Source organism: Piliocolobus tephrosceles, chromosome 15 (assembly GCF_002776525.5).
Source record: "Piliocolobus tephrosceles isolate RC106 chromosome 15, ASM277652v3, whole genome shotgun sequence".
Classification (NCBI taxonomy): domain Eukaryota; kingdom Metazoa; phylum Chordata; class Mammalia; order Primates; family Cercopithecidae; genus Piliocolobus; species Piliocolobus tephrosceles.
Genome location: NC_045448.1, coordinates 95,984,505 through 95,998,651, shown reverse-complemented (window position 1 = coordinate 95,998,651; position 14,147 = coordinate 95,984,505). Strand labels below are relative to the sequence as shown.

General features: G+C 53.1%; 1 protein-coding gene across 5 annotated transcripts in view; it reads right to left on the bottom strand.

The window, feature by feature from the left end:
- Positions 1 to 14,147, bottom strand: part of EDAR (ectodysplasin A receptor) — a 101,716-nt gene that overhangs the window by 36,601 nt on the left and 50,968 nt on the right. For 4 of the 5 annotated variants that reach the window (XM_023190393.2, XM_023190395.2, XM_023190390.2 and 1 more), the window contains exons 2-4: positions 7,947 to 8,015; positions 7,104 to 7,226; positions 6,189 to 6,370 (exon numbers count right to left, since the gene is read on the bottom strand). In XM_023190393.2, the coding sequence (XP_023046161.2) occupies positions 6,189 to 6,370; positions 7,104 to 7,226; positions 7,947 to 7,997 (356 nt within the window). In that variant the 5' untranslated portion in view covers positions 7,998 to 8,015. Of the gene's footprint in view, positions 1 to 6,188; positions 6,371 to 7,103; positions 7,227 to 7,946; positions 8,016 to 13,540; positions 13,763 to 14,147 lie in introns of those variants that run through there. The other variant, XM_023190394.2, reaches the window with a different exon arrangement.

Below are 14,147 nucleotides of genomic sequence, written 5' to 3'. Positions count from 1 at the left end.
TGTAAACTAGTTCAACCATTATGGAAAACAGTATGGCGATTCCTCAAGGATCTAGATCTAGATGTACCATATGACCCAGCCATCCCACTACTGGGTATATACCCAAAGGATTATAAATCATGCTGCTATAAAGACACATGCACACGTATGTTTATTGCGGCACTATTCACAATAGCAAAGTCTTAGAATCAACCCAAATGTCCATCTGTGACTGGATTAAGAAAATGTGGCACATATATATACACCATGGAATACTATGCAGCCATAAAAAAGGATGAGTTTGCGTCCTTTGTAGGGTCATGGATGCAGCTGGAAACCATCATTCTCAGCAAACTATCACAAGAACAGAAAACCAAACACCGCATGTTCTCACTCATAGGTGGGAACTGAACAATGAGATCACTTGGACTCGGGAAGGGGAACATCTCACATCGGGGCCTATCATGGGGGGGAGGGGGGAGGGATTGCATTGGGAGTTATACCTGATATAAATGACAAATTGATGGGTGCTGACGAGTTGATGGGTGCAGCACACCAACATGGCACAAGTATACATATGTAACAAACCTGCATGTTATGCACATGTACCCTAGAACTTAAAGTATAATAATTAAAAAAAAAGAATATATATAAATATATGAAAAAATAAATAAAATAAAATAAAATAAAATGGAGCATTCTTTTCACAGTATTGAGCCGCCAGTGTGGGCCTTTCTTTTAATCTCAGCCCCTTTCTGGTTCCTCTCTCTGGTGGCCGTGTTTAGTGTGTGTGCCATCACCATCATCCACCAGAAATATCCCTGTGCCCCCACATGTAGGCCCTGCTTAGCCCCCCAGGGGTCACACCAACCAAGGCCAGACCCTCCTGGAGGAGGGACACGCCCTCTGTGGGTGCCCTCCCCAGAGCCTGCAGCCTGCTGGGATTACCGGCGTCAGTGTGCCTCTGGGACACGTGGAACTCCCAGGCCGTCTGCATTGCTGCTGAATGCCACCAGAGTGCAGCTGCAGGAGACAGACGGTTGTGCTGTCCAGAGAGGTCAATGCAGGTGGCCCTCACGACAGCCGGCAACACAGCCAGGTTGCAAATGCCTCCTCCTCAGGAAGCACTTTACAGAAGACACCCTTGGAAGAGCAAGCCTTTACGCTGGGGTTGCACATACAGCGCAAGGAACCAATCATTCACAGTAGCTCCGTTTGAAGTCCTTCAGCTCCCAGTGATGTCCATTTTGTCTTTCAGCTCCCCGATGTCACAGCGCCAGCCCCGTGGCTATATGACGGCTCAGGTCCTGCTCTCAGGGGTCTGCCCTGTGCCTGTGCTCCCTGCAGCTGCCCCACTCCCAGGCACAGCCTCTGCTGGCACCACCCTCTCCTTGGGGCTCCCAGCTCGGGCGCCTTCCCTCTGCAGGCTGTGGCTCCTACTCTAACCTGGGCCCATTTTCCATAAACAAATGCTCAGTGGAGAGTATGGAGCCATTTGTCACACGGTGAGAAGTTGATTAAATAACATGAGTGGCGCCAACGCTTTCCCTCTTGCGATTCAAGAGCTGGGATGAGAAGGAATATTTCCATGGCTGTTTTCTAATCTCTTTTTTATTAGCCAGGCCCCACAGAGGCCCCTGCTGACGGTAGTACTAAGCAGCAACCTGGCGCGGGGGTCTGTGGGCTCCTGCCTTCCTGAGCCTGGACTGTTACCAGTAATGTTAGGACCATAATTGCCTGCTCTCCCTCAAAGCCCTTTATCCTCAGATCCCTGTGTATCTTGTAAACATTAATTAACCAATCTCAAAACACCTCCCAGAGAAGCCAGGACAGCCAGTTTTACAGCTAAGCCTCTCGCAAATCTACCTTCTGCCCTCCAGAAGCCACCTCTTTCTATGAGGCAGGCCAAGGCACGTGTCTGCCACCTGGCCTTGTGCGCTCACGTGCATGTGGGCCAGACCGGGTCTACCTGCAGCTTTCTAATGTCCCCAGCCCAAGCTGACACTTCTGAGAAACATCTCGGGCTCCTAGGCGGCCCCCTACTCCCCATCTCACCTCCTCCGTGCCCCACCTCCTCGTCCCTTGCCTCCTCCGCCTTTTCTCACTCTGCCTCCAGGCATTCTCTCTCCCACCTAGGGGGACTGGCCCTGCTCCTGGACTAGGAGGCCCTCCAGGGCAAGCCTTGTTCACATCTGTATTTCCTTGGACCCTGTGCTAGGCACTGAGGAAGGATGGTTCTCTGTAGACATTGGCTGAATGAATGAATGACACCAAGTTCTTCTCTGTGGAACTTCGATGCTGAGGTGGGCAGAGGCCCCCAAAGGCCTCTCTGCCCATCCTGGTTCACACCCCAGGCACCGGGCTTGGTCTCTGTTATGGGTGAAGCTCCACGACCACATGGTGGGTGCGGAACACCCGGCCGTAGGATGGGTGCCCACTGGGGCCACTACATTCTGAGCATGGGGAGGGTGGTGGCTCTGTCCCACAACTGCGTCTTTGGCTTGTCCTGGGCACTTTCTGTCACAGGCTGGCCACCCTCATCCGTGGGGGTCATGTGCATGGGTCCAGCTATGCAACCTATCAAGTCACTCAGTTAAAGAATATTGAAAGGTAATAAACTTTTTTTTTTTTTTTTTCCCTGAGACAGAGTCTCCCTCTGTTGCCCAGGCTGGAATGCAAAGGAGCAATCTTGGCTCACTGCAACTTCTGCCTCCCAGGTGCAAACAATTCTCCTGCCTCAGCCTCCCAAGTAGCTGGGATTACAGGCACGCACCATGACGCCTGGCTAATTTTTGTATTTTTGGTAGAGACGGGGTTTCACCAGTTGGCCGGGCTGGTCTCGAACTTCTGACCTCAAGTGATCCACCTGCCTTGATTTCCCAAAGCATTGGGATTACAGGCCTGAGCCACCGTGCCTGGCCAATGATAAACTTTTAAAAACACATTGGCTCCAAGAGGCTGTTATGAAACTGTGCTTCGTCACCCCGTGAGTGTTCAGTGCCTCCTGACAAGAAGCCACCGTTTTCTAGCACGTGCTGCTGCACACATTTCTAAATGTTAGGTTCTCTCTGTGGGACCAGCCTAAACTCCGCACAGTGCGGCTTACACCTGGGTCTCTCATCCTGGGCTGCACAGCAACCAAGAACATGTGCCTGTCTTTTTCTGCCTGAGCTTGTCACCAACCTTAAATCAGGTGTTCATTTAGGGATCTCTGGCCCAGCTACAGAGTGTCCGATCCCTTTGTCTTTCTGGAAAGGTCTAATTTCCTACATTTTGATCCATATTTGGCTTTCTCCCTAGGTCCCCTGACCCCTGTTCTACATGGGTTGATTAAGGTGTACAGCCCAGGACAAGAGTCAGTTTAAATGGGTCCCCTAGGAGCTGTTGTTTAGGGATGGACTTTCTCTCAGTCAATAGATACAGATTTTCCCAGAGAGTTCCCTTCTTCAGAACTCTCATGCCTGTAAGGGATGCCGCAGGTTCCCAGATGTTCATTCTCCTCCAACCATGTTGGTGTGCAGAACCAGTGCAGAGCCGCTGTGTCCTGCCCCCTGCCCCTGCCATCCAGAACTGCGGGCTGGTGAATCCTCCGGGGTGAGAAGGCGCCCTGGAGAGGTGGAGAAACGTAACCTCTCTCCCGCTTTCCTCCTGTTTTGGTTCCCAGGTCCTCCCACACAATCTCTCCCAACAGGAAAGCCTCGGGTGCTGCTCACTGTTCAGCGAGTGTCCTGGCCACACAGCCGGGAGGGCGGAGCATCAGGAGGAGTACCTGCCAAACCACAGGCGGGGGCCGGGGCCCAGGACACACTGGGACGAGGCAATTCGCATCCGTAGCCTGACAGCCAGTCGGATTCAGGAATGAACGCAGCCTTTCATGGAGCTAGTCACACCGGTCTGCCAAGACTCCTGTGATCCTCCTCTGTGACACAGCATGGCAGCCTCACAAGAGGAAGTGGGGCCTCCAGGGTCCTACTGTGGGGAAGCCTTGTCTGCAGTAGAGGGGGCGGCATGAGCCCCTGAGAGGAGCTGGGATTCGGAGGCAAGGTGGGGGCTTTCAATTTTGGTGGCCTCGGGACTGGCAGTGATGATTTGAGCAGACACAGCACATCGTGGAGCCAACCTGGAAACTGTTCCCACTGTCTACACCCCTGTGGAGCAGAGCAAAGGCACTCTGAGGCGCGTGCTGAGGGTGTCTCTGCACTGGGTCCTTTGCCTGCCCAGCAAGTGTGCTGGGCCTTGCTATGTCCTGGGTGCTGAGGGTGGTGTGGACTGAGCAGGTCACTGTCCCACGGAGCAGGGCAGGAGGCATCAAGATTCCAGCACTGGAAAGAATGTTAAAAGCCCAGAGAGCAGTCTGCCCACTAATTCTGCAGATGGCTGTCCACATTCACCTGAATCCTTCTAGAGGCAGGGAGCTCACCACCCTTCCAATGTCCAACTTCTTTAGACATTACACACTTTCTGGTAAATGTATCAGAACCAAGCACATTGTCTTCAGGCCACAGAGTCAGCCCTGGCCTTCGAGTACTGATGAACACCTTCTCGGATCTGAACCGTAGCCAGGCCAGAGCCAGCAGCACAGATCAGCGAGGTTCCGTGGTGCACCCGCCCTCTCCCTGCAGTGGGAATTTGCCTCCTGGGGAACTCTTCTACCATGGCTGCTCCCAGCACCCTGAGTGCATAGCTGACTTCCCAGCTCTGGATTTCTGCCTGGAGCTTCAGGCCATCTCTGGGTTAGCTATCTAGGTCTGGATGTCCCACAGTCCCCTCAAATTCCACACACACAGCCTCTATCCTCCCTCCACCTCCCCACCAAGCACCCTCTTGCTCCTGTCTTCTGCAGCTGATCAAGTGGCACTGTTTCCACATGGCCAGTCACGGAGACACCTGAGTGTCCTCTTCTGAATCTCTTTCCCCTTCCGTGTGCCGTCTGCACCCCGGTCAGTGCTCTCTTTCAGGGGACTCTCAGATTCTTCCTCTCCTCTACCCCTGACACCTCTGCTCCAGCCCTCTCCTTGCCCACAGCACCCCTGGTCCTAGGGCTCCAGGCTTTCCCTGTTCAGCCATGTCCCTCGCTGCTGCCAGAAGGACGTCCTGCTGTGTCCTACCTGGCTCAGCAGTCTGTGTGCTGACCTGCATCGGCTTCAAGCTGAAGGTTCAAGTCTTCAGCGGTGGTTTCCAGAGCCTGGTTCCATCTGGTACCTGCCCTCCTCCCCAGCTTGTCCACACCCCCAGGTGTGCAACTCTTGCTCTGGCCACAGGGACCCAATCAGAGTCCCAGGCGCTGCCCAGCTGCTCAGTCCTCTGAGCTCTGGTGTTCAGAATCTCCACTTGCAGGCCTCTGTCCTACTTCTTAGCCTAACTCATCCAGGTATCACCTCCACAAATCTCCCAAGACCCCTGCTGACACTACCTCCCCAGCCATGAGGTGAGAAGTCCTTCTGCAACTCCTAGGACAACTCCTCAGTGCCTTATGCCTTATCCCGACTGGCCTCATCACTGCGGCCACCTTTCCCACCTGTACCAGGGACACCACCACTGCTTTTGTTTTTAGTCTCTATTTGTAGCCTTTGCAAAGCATTATGCGTTGTGGCCACTAGGGGGAGGAAGCAGCAATAGCCGTGGCTCAGGATTTTCTGGGGATTGAGTGTATTTTCCTGGTCCCTGGCAGAACTTGCTGAGATGTCCTGCCTGGAAAAAGGAAGATTTTCTTTCTCTCTTTCAGGCTAATTGCATTTTCAGTTTTTTTTTTTTTTGAAAACTTCTGATGCATAATCATTTTGGTGGGATTATAGTATCATATGACTCAAATATTTTTATTGATAGCATCCCCACAGTGTTCCCAGAATACTAAAAATACGGCTTTTGTATGAAATTTTAGTTTTCTTTTTCCCAAAGTGTTTCACATGTGTTACTGCACTGTAAGTATTCAAGCAATTTGCTTCCTTTTGGTGGTCAGAAGATATTATGATGGTTAATGGCCACTTAGGAGACACAGAGGCCGAGCCTGATGGGCTGCCTGCCCACCAGAGGGGCCAGGACTCTCCGTCCTGGATGCTGCCCCTTGCAGGACAGGACCAAGGCCAGGTGTGTGGCTGCACCAAGGCCTGCAGTGTCCATGACCCCCTGTCCCCAAGGTCCTTGCCCATCGCCCCTTGGGGTTTTCTGCAGAAAGCATCCCAGGGTTTGCCAGGAGGGCCTGTGCTTACCCAGGAAGACAAGGGCCACACTCAGCGTCGTTCTCCATGTCCCCCGGCGTCAGCACGGTGGCCCGGAAGAAGCCCTCACAGTCTTTGTGGCGCCTGCATATCTGGTAGCCTCCTTTGGAAAATTTCTCCGCCGGGCAGGGGACGCAGCCATAGTCCTCGTCTTTGGTGCCGTAGCCACAGGACTGGCCAGGGGAAGAAGAGAGGAGACACAGGTGGGTGCAGCAGCCAAACCGCACCGACTCGGCCCACGGTCCTTGGGCAGTGACGTGCCGGCTGTCTCCGGAAGCTACTCTTGCTGGGCCTTGGTTTCCTGGCTTGTCCTAAGTGCAAAGCCCCCAGGAACCAGCTCACGCTCCGGGTCTGTCCCTTTCCTTGCCACTCTCTAGATGCCTCCCCTCTTCTGAGCCTCCCTGAGATGAATTCAGCGAGCTGCTGGAATGCCCAGGCAGTGCAGGTAGCACTTAACATCTGACTTTCCTCAGCTTGCTACAAGAACCAGACACTGAAACCCTGGAGGTTTCCCTTAGTGCTTAACAGAACACCCAGGCTTCGCTTGCCCAGAGGAGGAGGGAGATGCGGCACTCAGGAAAAAATGTACTAGTACTGGAGAACATTTCAATCCTGCTTCCAATCAGATGATCTGATGCTCATTTAATCAGGGTAGAGTGGGAAAGTGGTCCTTTAAAAACATTGGAGAACTCCTGAAAAATCTGTTTACCAATGCTCAGCCGGAGAGTGCCGTTCCTGGGCTCACGGCAGCTCTCGCCACCAATCTCAATGTCCAGGGAGTGTGACCGGCTGGTTTGATACACCCTGGTGACCTCTCATGCAGCAATGCAGGCTCAGGGCAACAATGCCGCAAGCGGGAGGCCTCCTCTGAGAGCGCACGAGGCCCCAGGAGGGCTGGGTCCTTACCAGGTAGGGCTCCTCCCCTGGCCCGCAAGGGGGGCACTCCTGGCACAGCCCCGTAGTCTGGTTGTAGTACTCGTTCTCGCCGCAGTTTGAGTATTCCGCTCGGGCCGAGCACATCAGAGACACCTGCCAACAAAGAGGGGTGTTGTGGCCTCCATATCTCCTTAGAAACATGTGTGACTCCCCCAAGAGCCCAAGGTTGACATAGGAAGGGGGTGCCCTGTGGTGGGGGCTCTGCTAGGGCTCAGTCTGGGAAGGTGCCAGCTTGTGAGTGCTCACTGCTGCTAAGTCTCCAGTGGCTCCTGGTTGATCACCTGGGCACGGCCAGCCCCCACCAGAACCACCCTGCCCCACCCCTCCTGGCCAAGCCTCGTCCCACCATCAAGTCCTGCTCTGAATTCTCCTCATCAACGCACTTGCCAAGGTCATGGAGGAGGTGCCCCTGTCCCCGACTGAGCCTCTAATACAGTGGCTCCTCAGAAGGTCGGCATGTCCAGGAGGATGGGGATAGGGGTCTGAGTCTTCCAAGTCTTTCTCAGCTGTGCGGGCCGTAAGCATGAGCTCATCACACAGACACTGGGCTGTGTGTATCCCACCACAAACAAGCACTCAAGAACGTTTATATCCATGAGACTCTATGAAGGGAGCTACCAATGAAATCAATCTCACTTCAGCCTGGGGACAAGTTCCGTGCTTTGCAGGCCTGGTTTCATTTCACCCTCAGAAGAACCCTGTGAAGGAGGGACTATGACCAGCATTCCCATTTTACAGCTGAAGAGGCTAAGAAACGGTCCAACCATCACCGGGATGAGGGCGCCGTGAGAGTGAGGGGCTCAGACCACTTACCACCAGGACGGGGAGCCAGGGCGTCTGCGTGTAGTCCCCCACATGGGCCATCCTCTCCCAAGGGCTTACCTGAAAGACACGCATCATTAGCTGGGCACTGGCGGTAGCCCCCAAACTGGGGGTCTGGCTACCTGTAATTTAACCCCACTGGATATAAGGTGCCTTCCGGCAAACACAGGGGAAACTACACATCCTAAAAGAAAAGGTAGACGTGAAGCTGAAGCTGTACCCATGCCATTTGAGCTGATTCTGGGGCCTTCCCAGCCTCGCGGCCATGCCCAGGAGGGAGCCTGAGAGGAGGCTGGGAGCACATGGAGGGCCCATGGTTAAACCTGAGGTTAGTGATTGTGTTTCTCGTGTTCAGAGGGTTTGGAGAAACCCAGCCTTACATGAGCTTTAAGTCTGGAGTCCTCCAGGCCAGTCCTGGCCTTTGCGCCCCGGACACAGGAGGACCCCTGGGAGAGACTGCCAGGCATCAGATTCTGGTCTGTGCCGCCTCTGAATGCTCTCCCGGGCCCACTGTAAGGTTCTTCCCTCTCTCTGTTAAGAACAGGTTGTCCATCCAAGTGGACAAGTCTAACAACCTAACTTTACAGTTGAGATAGTGGGAGCCCAGAGAGGTTAAGTGACTTGCCCCAGGTCACACAGCTACTTAAGGGACTGAGCATGGCTGCAGCTGAGGTGTTCTGATGCTTTTCACCAACTATTAATATTACACGAATGCACTGCCTTGAAGGAGGAGGTGGGTTTATTTATTTATTTATTTTTGCTTGTTTGTTTTTTCACTTTCTGAATGGAGACCTGTGTTTCTGACTCAAAGCAATTTCACTTGGGAGTCTGGGTATTAATTAGCCTGGCTCTACAAAGAGAGATAATGTGCGCTTGTGGTCACCTAAATTCCCCAGTGGCTGCACTCTGGTTCACTGTCCTCTTGCCAAGACAAAACAGCAAGTCCTCGTCTAGATGCTGGGTTGTGTGAGGAACCTTCCAGAATCAACCACTGACTCAGACCAGAAGCCCAAGTGGGCCATGGAACCCAAACTCCCCAAGACCTTTCGCCCTCAGCATCCTCTTGTCCTTTATTGCACACAAAAATACCGTGATGAACATATGCCATGATACATAGGAACCTTCCCTCCCTTCCTCCTTTTCTTTTCTTTCTTTTGGAAAAGTCCTGCAACATCCTAAAGGCATTAGGGAGAAAAGTAGCCAAAGATTATTTATTGGAAATAAAGAAATTAAATTGGAGAGGCTGGGCATGGTGGCTCATGCCTGTAATCCCAACACTTTGGGAGGCTGAGGCGGGCGGATCATGGGGTCAGGAGATCGAGACCATCCTGGCTAACACGGTGAAACTCCGTCTCTACTAAAAATACAAAAAAAAAAATTAGCTGGGCGTGGTAGTGGGCGCCTGTAGTTCCAGCTACTCGGGAGGCCGAGGCAGGAGAATGGCATGAACCTGGGGGGCGGAGCTTGCAGTGAGCCAAGATCATGCCACTGCACTCCAGCCTGGGTGACTGAGCAAGACTCCGTCTCAAAAAAAAAAAAAAAAAGAAAAGAAAAAAAGAAATTAGGTTGGAGAAGGAGGCGGGAGCTGCGTAAGTCAGCAGCCAGGGAATGGCAGAGGACAGCAAAAGACCAGAGGCCCTGTCAGTGGGGACCGACACCCACAATCTTCTTTTCCAAATCCCCCAGGACTTAAGGGCTTGTTCACGGAGATTTCTGGAAAGAGAATGGCTCTTTAGGGGATGCAACCAATGCCAAGTATGTATATGTTTTTAACACATAAACTGTGGGGAAAACATCCAAACCATAGCAGCGTGGAAATGTCTCTTCCCATCCGAGGCAGAGAAGGCTGCTGCTTAACTTGTGGAACTAATCAGTTAATTGGCTGCAAGGGAGCTTCCAGTCGGCCGGCCTTCCAGAGATCCCTGGGGAGCACACCCGTCCTGCCTCCCGAGTACAACAGTACATGCCCTCGATCCTGTAGGATAGTATGCTTGTTTATCATTGCAACAAATGCACACCCACGAAAAATCCAAAGGAACTTCAGTTTCCTGGAACACCAAGCAGGGCTGTACCACCTGCTGTTGGGTGAGAAAGAAATCATACAGAAGAATGCCTCCGGGTGTATTTGTAAAGTTTCTAAATGCATGAAAGCAGGTCTGGAGTGATGCCTGCTGAACTTCCAGCAAAGATTTTTTTTGGCAGTAACTGAAATCAGATGGGGGTGGCCAAGGACTGAGGGAGCATTCCAGGGAACATTCACTTTTTATTTTATGCAGGTCTGTATTGTCTGAATGGTCTAGAAGAGAGAGTGTGAATTCTGTGATAAAGGAAAAAGCATGTGTCCCTGGCTGCTCTAAGAATAGGTGGGGGAAGGGGGTCCCCGGGGCGGGGGTCCCAGAGGACAGTAAAGCACAGTGGTGGTCCTGGGTCTTTCCTTGGGCCCTGGCTGTTGGCCCAGTCACCTTGGAGGTGTCTCACTCGGTGGAGGAAGGGGAAGGGTTCTGTTTCCAAACCTTCTTGATGAGGTTCAAAAACTGCCTTTTCCCACACACTACGTGCACTTCAGGGCTGCATTTACCGTTTGGAAAACACTAAATGGATTGAGGCAAGATTGAGGAGCCAGCCACCCCAGAGGTGAACTCGCTGGGTGTTTTCCTTCTAGCAACAGAGCAAGCTGGGGCAGGCAGCGACGGGAGGTCGGGGTGGTGGGGAGGCAAGGGCGACCTGCAGCCCGCCGGGTGAGGCGGGAGTTTGGGTACAAGCAAAGGCCTGAAAGGGAACTGATAGGAGCCTGTTCCCCCTCCCAGCAGCCCTGGACTTGGCTTCAGGATGGTGAGGTTAGCAGAGAGAGGTTTCCACTGAGTCTGTGGATAGGGCCAGAGGCTCTCAGCAGGGCTGGAGGCCTTCCAAGAACCATATGAATGGTTTCTAATTTAATTGACTTCTAATTATAGCTGAGCCTTGGAGGGCTTCCCTGAATAACTGAGAAGGGCTGGGCCTGCCGCACCTTAGTGTCAACCAGGAGCACTTATCAAAAGGCGCAATTAAAACGTTCCCAGGTAAACCCAAGCAGAGAGAAAAGAAAAACAAATAAATAGATGCACAAAGCAGAACCAAAAGTCTGTGGCCTTAGATGTGTTTCATTACATTACCAATTCTCTGAGAGGGCGAGTGGGGTCTGGGGGAGGGGAGCACAGGGCAGCCTGTGGTTTGGATCCCACTTCTCAGACTGCAGATGCAGGCAGGAGGTGGGCCACTGGGTGCTGGGGGGCCAACTGCCCCCAATCGTGATCCCCTGTTTGTTTTACTTTGGGGATCTCCAATCTCCATCAGTGCCTAGCAATGCTGCTGGGGTATGAGACCAAGGAGCTGACTGAGGCAGGGCTCCAGCCTTGTGCACACTGAGCTCCCATGTTTGTGACAGTGATGGGGAGAGGGAGCACCTGTCTTAGTGTGTTTTGTGCTGCTAGAACAGAATACCATGGACAGGCTGAGAACTGAAGTTTATTTGGGGTTCTGAGTCCGAGAGTGAGTGACTGCATCTGGTGAGAGCTTAGTTTCCATGTCATAACATGGCAGAGGGCATCACATAGTGAGAGAGTGCAAGCGGGGCCAACTCACTGTCACAACCAGACCACTCTCGATATAACGAACCCACTCCCGTGATGATGACATTAAGTCATTCATGAGGGCAGAGCCTCATGACCTCATCACCTCCCACCTTTCAAACCTGTTCACTGGGAATTAAGGGATTAAGTTTTTAACACATAAGCTGTGGGGAAAACGTTCAAACCAAAGCAGCGTGGAAATGTCTCTTCCCGTCCGAGGCAGACAAGGCTGCTGCTTAACGTGGAACTAATCAGTTAATTGGCTAGTGATCCAGTGCAGGGGTTGTGAAGCCAGTAGCCACCCAGCAGGTTCTGTGAACACACTCTTTCGGAGTCCAGCCTCACCTGTTGGTTACCTAGTGCCTGTGGGCATTTCATGATATAAGAGACCCCATGACCAGGTAAGTCTAGAATATCTCAAATCTGGCCCTTTATGGAAAAGGTCTGCTCACTCCTGCCTGAATTGACAGCTTCTCTTCCCCGACCTGCTCTCTCTTTCTCTGCCTTTGGACCTTCCTTCTTCAGTTCCCATCTAGAATGATGACACAGCCGTAATCACATCAGCTTATGACCACTGAGCTCGGACCCCAGCCAGGCATTACCATGGCTTAATCTTCACCGCTACCACTTTTTTGCGCAAAGTGGGGCCCTGGACCAGCAGCATCAGCATCACCTGGGAGCTCATGAGAAATGCAGAATCTCAGCCCCACCCAGACCTGCTGTCTGGGGTCTGCTTTTCAACCAGATCCGCAGGTGGTCTGTGTGCACATTAAAGTTTGAGAAGCGCTGGTCTAGACGATCTCCTAGCAACATCTTGCTGAGGTGGGGAGAGAACGTTTAATGTTTAATTAATGTTTAATTCCTTCTGGGAGCCCAGGAAGAAAGCCTTGGCTGGATCTCTCCCTCTTTAAGTTCTGGCCTGCTTCCAAAGAACAAACGCCGTCATTAGCACCCCTTTTCACACACATACATACTCTGCACTAGACATTGATTCCCTTAATCTTGTTTGTTAGAGTTCATTCATTTATTTGTCATTTATTCAACAAAGAGCTGTGGAGCTGCTACTACGTGGCAATCTTATAAGCCCTAAGGATGGTGCCAGATAGACAGGGTCCCTGCTCTATTGGGCCTTTATCTGTCCAGGGAGCCAGGCATGGAAGACATCATAATATACAAGTTTGGCCCACTTTCCTAGCCGCCCTCCCCTAGACTCAGTCTCCTCTCTGAGCTGCCCGCCTCTTGGAATGGCCTTCACCCTTGGCGGGGTGGTTTTGACTGTCTACACTTGTCATCATGGCTGCCTCCAGAGCACAGACAGCGCCCAGCGCAGGAAGAAGGTGGCCATCCTCCCTACTAGTCACCACCTTTAGGAGACGCAGAGTCACTGCCTGGGCTGGCAGACGGTCCAGCCTCCAAGGCTTCCCATTCTTCCATCCAGCTGGGCCCCCCTTGACTGTGACGGTGCCACCTCTTCCAAAAGGTTCTCCCTGAAAGGGCCGCACCTCATATCTGTGGGAAGCAGCTGAGACCAGGTGGCTGTGGGAAGCCTTGGCAGGCCTGATGGTTCAGAGTTACCTTTTAAAGTCTGTAGGGCGGATGTCCCTTGTGTCTGTGGCCCCTCTCCATCCCTCCCGCGTGCTCACCTGGCCTGGCCCGGCAGGGCTCACCACGCCTGGGTTGACCACATCATGGACAAGGAGGGGAGAGGCTGTGGCCGGCCCACCCAGCTCCATGGGCATAAGCTCTTCCACGGCGTGAGGCAAGGTGCTGGCAGCTGCCTGTGTCTGGGAGGCGGCCACAGAGCTGGCTGCGGCTCCCTGCCCACCCAGCACCACTCTGCTCCCCTGGCCTCCCACGCTCTCCTTCCTACAGGAAGACCCGAGGGGAGGCTGCTGGTGGCCTCCTCCCCACACCCGGCAGGATTGCTTGCTCCTCAGCCTCCCTGAGGGCCCCCGCTTCCCATCAACCCAGACAGACCTCCCTGCCCTGCGGGGAGCCCGCAAGGTCAACATCAGAGCAGCTGAAAACACTTCCATTTGATGTGATTTACAGCTCCGAATCTTCCCTGTCTCAGCCGGTGGTGCTAATTAATACTACATTGGAAGGAGAGGGATGCATTCTCTTTCCGCTTCTGCTTTAGTCGGATGTGTTTCACCGGAGCAGGAGGAAGGCGGAGAAGGCAGCCTGGAGTCCCTCCTGCCCCATGCCGCACTTAGTGTCCCGCTGGCCTTGCCAGCCTAAAGTCCTCAGTGATTTCTGACCCATTTCTATTTGGCACTGGACCCCACAAATTAAATAGCCGGTCCTGTTCCCAGCCTCTCTGGCCAGGCAGGGGAGGCCCCCCGGTGCTGTGCCAGGGAACAGACACGCAGAGCACAGGCCAAACGTCTTGTCAAGACCACAGGCGCCATCCTTCCCAAGGCTGGAGCGGAGGGTGACGCTGACACAGAAGTGACTGGCAGCAGAGCACACTGGCGGGTCCCGGAGCTTCAAACAGCATCACACCGGGGTTTACAAGCAGCCACTCTTCTTTATCACTGCACTGAAAACCTTTCATCTGCAAACTCCCTGGTGAAGATTTCAG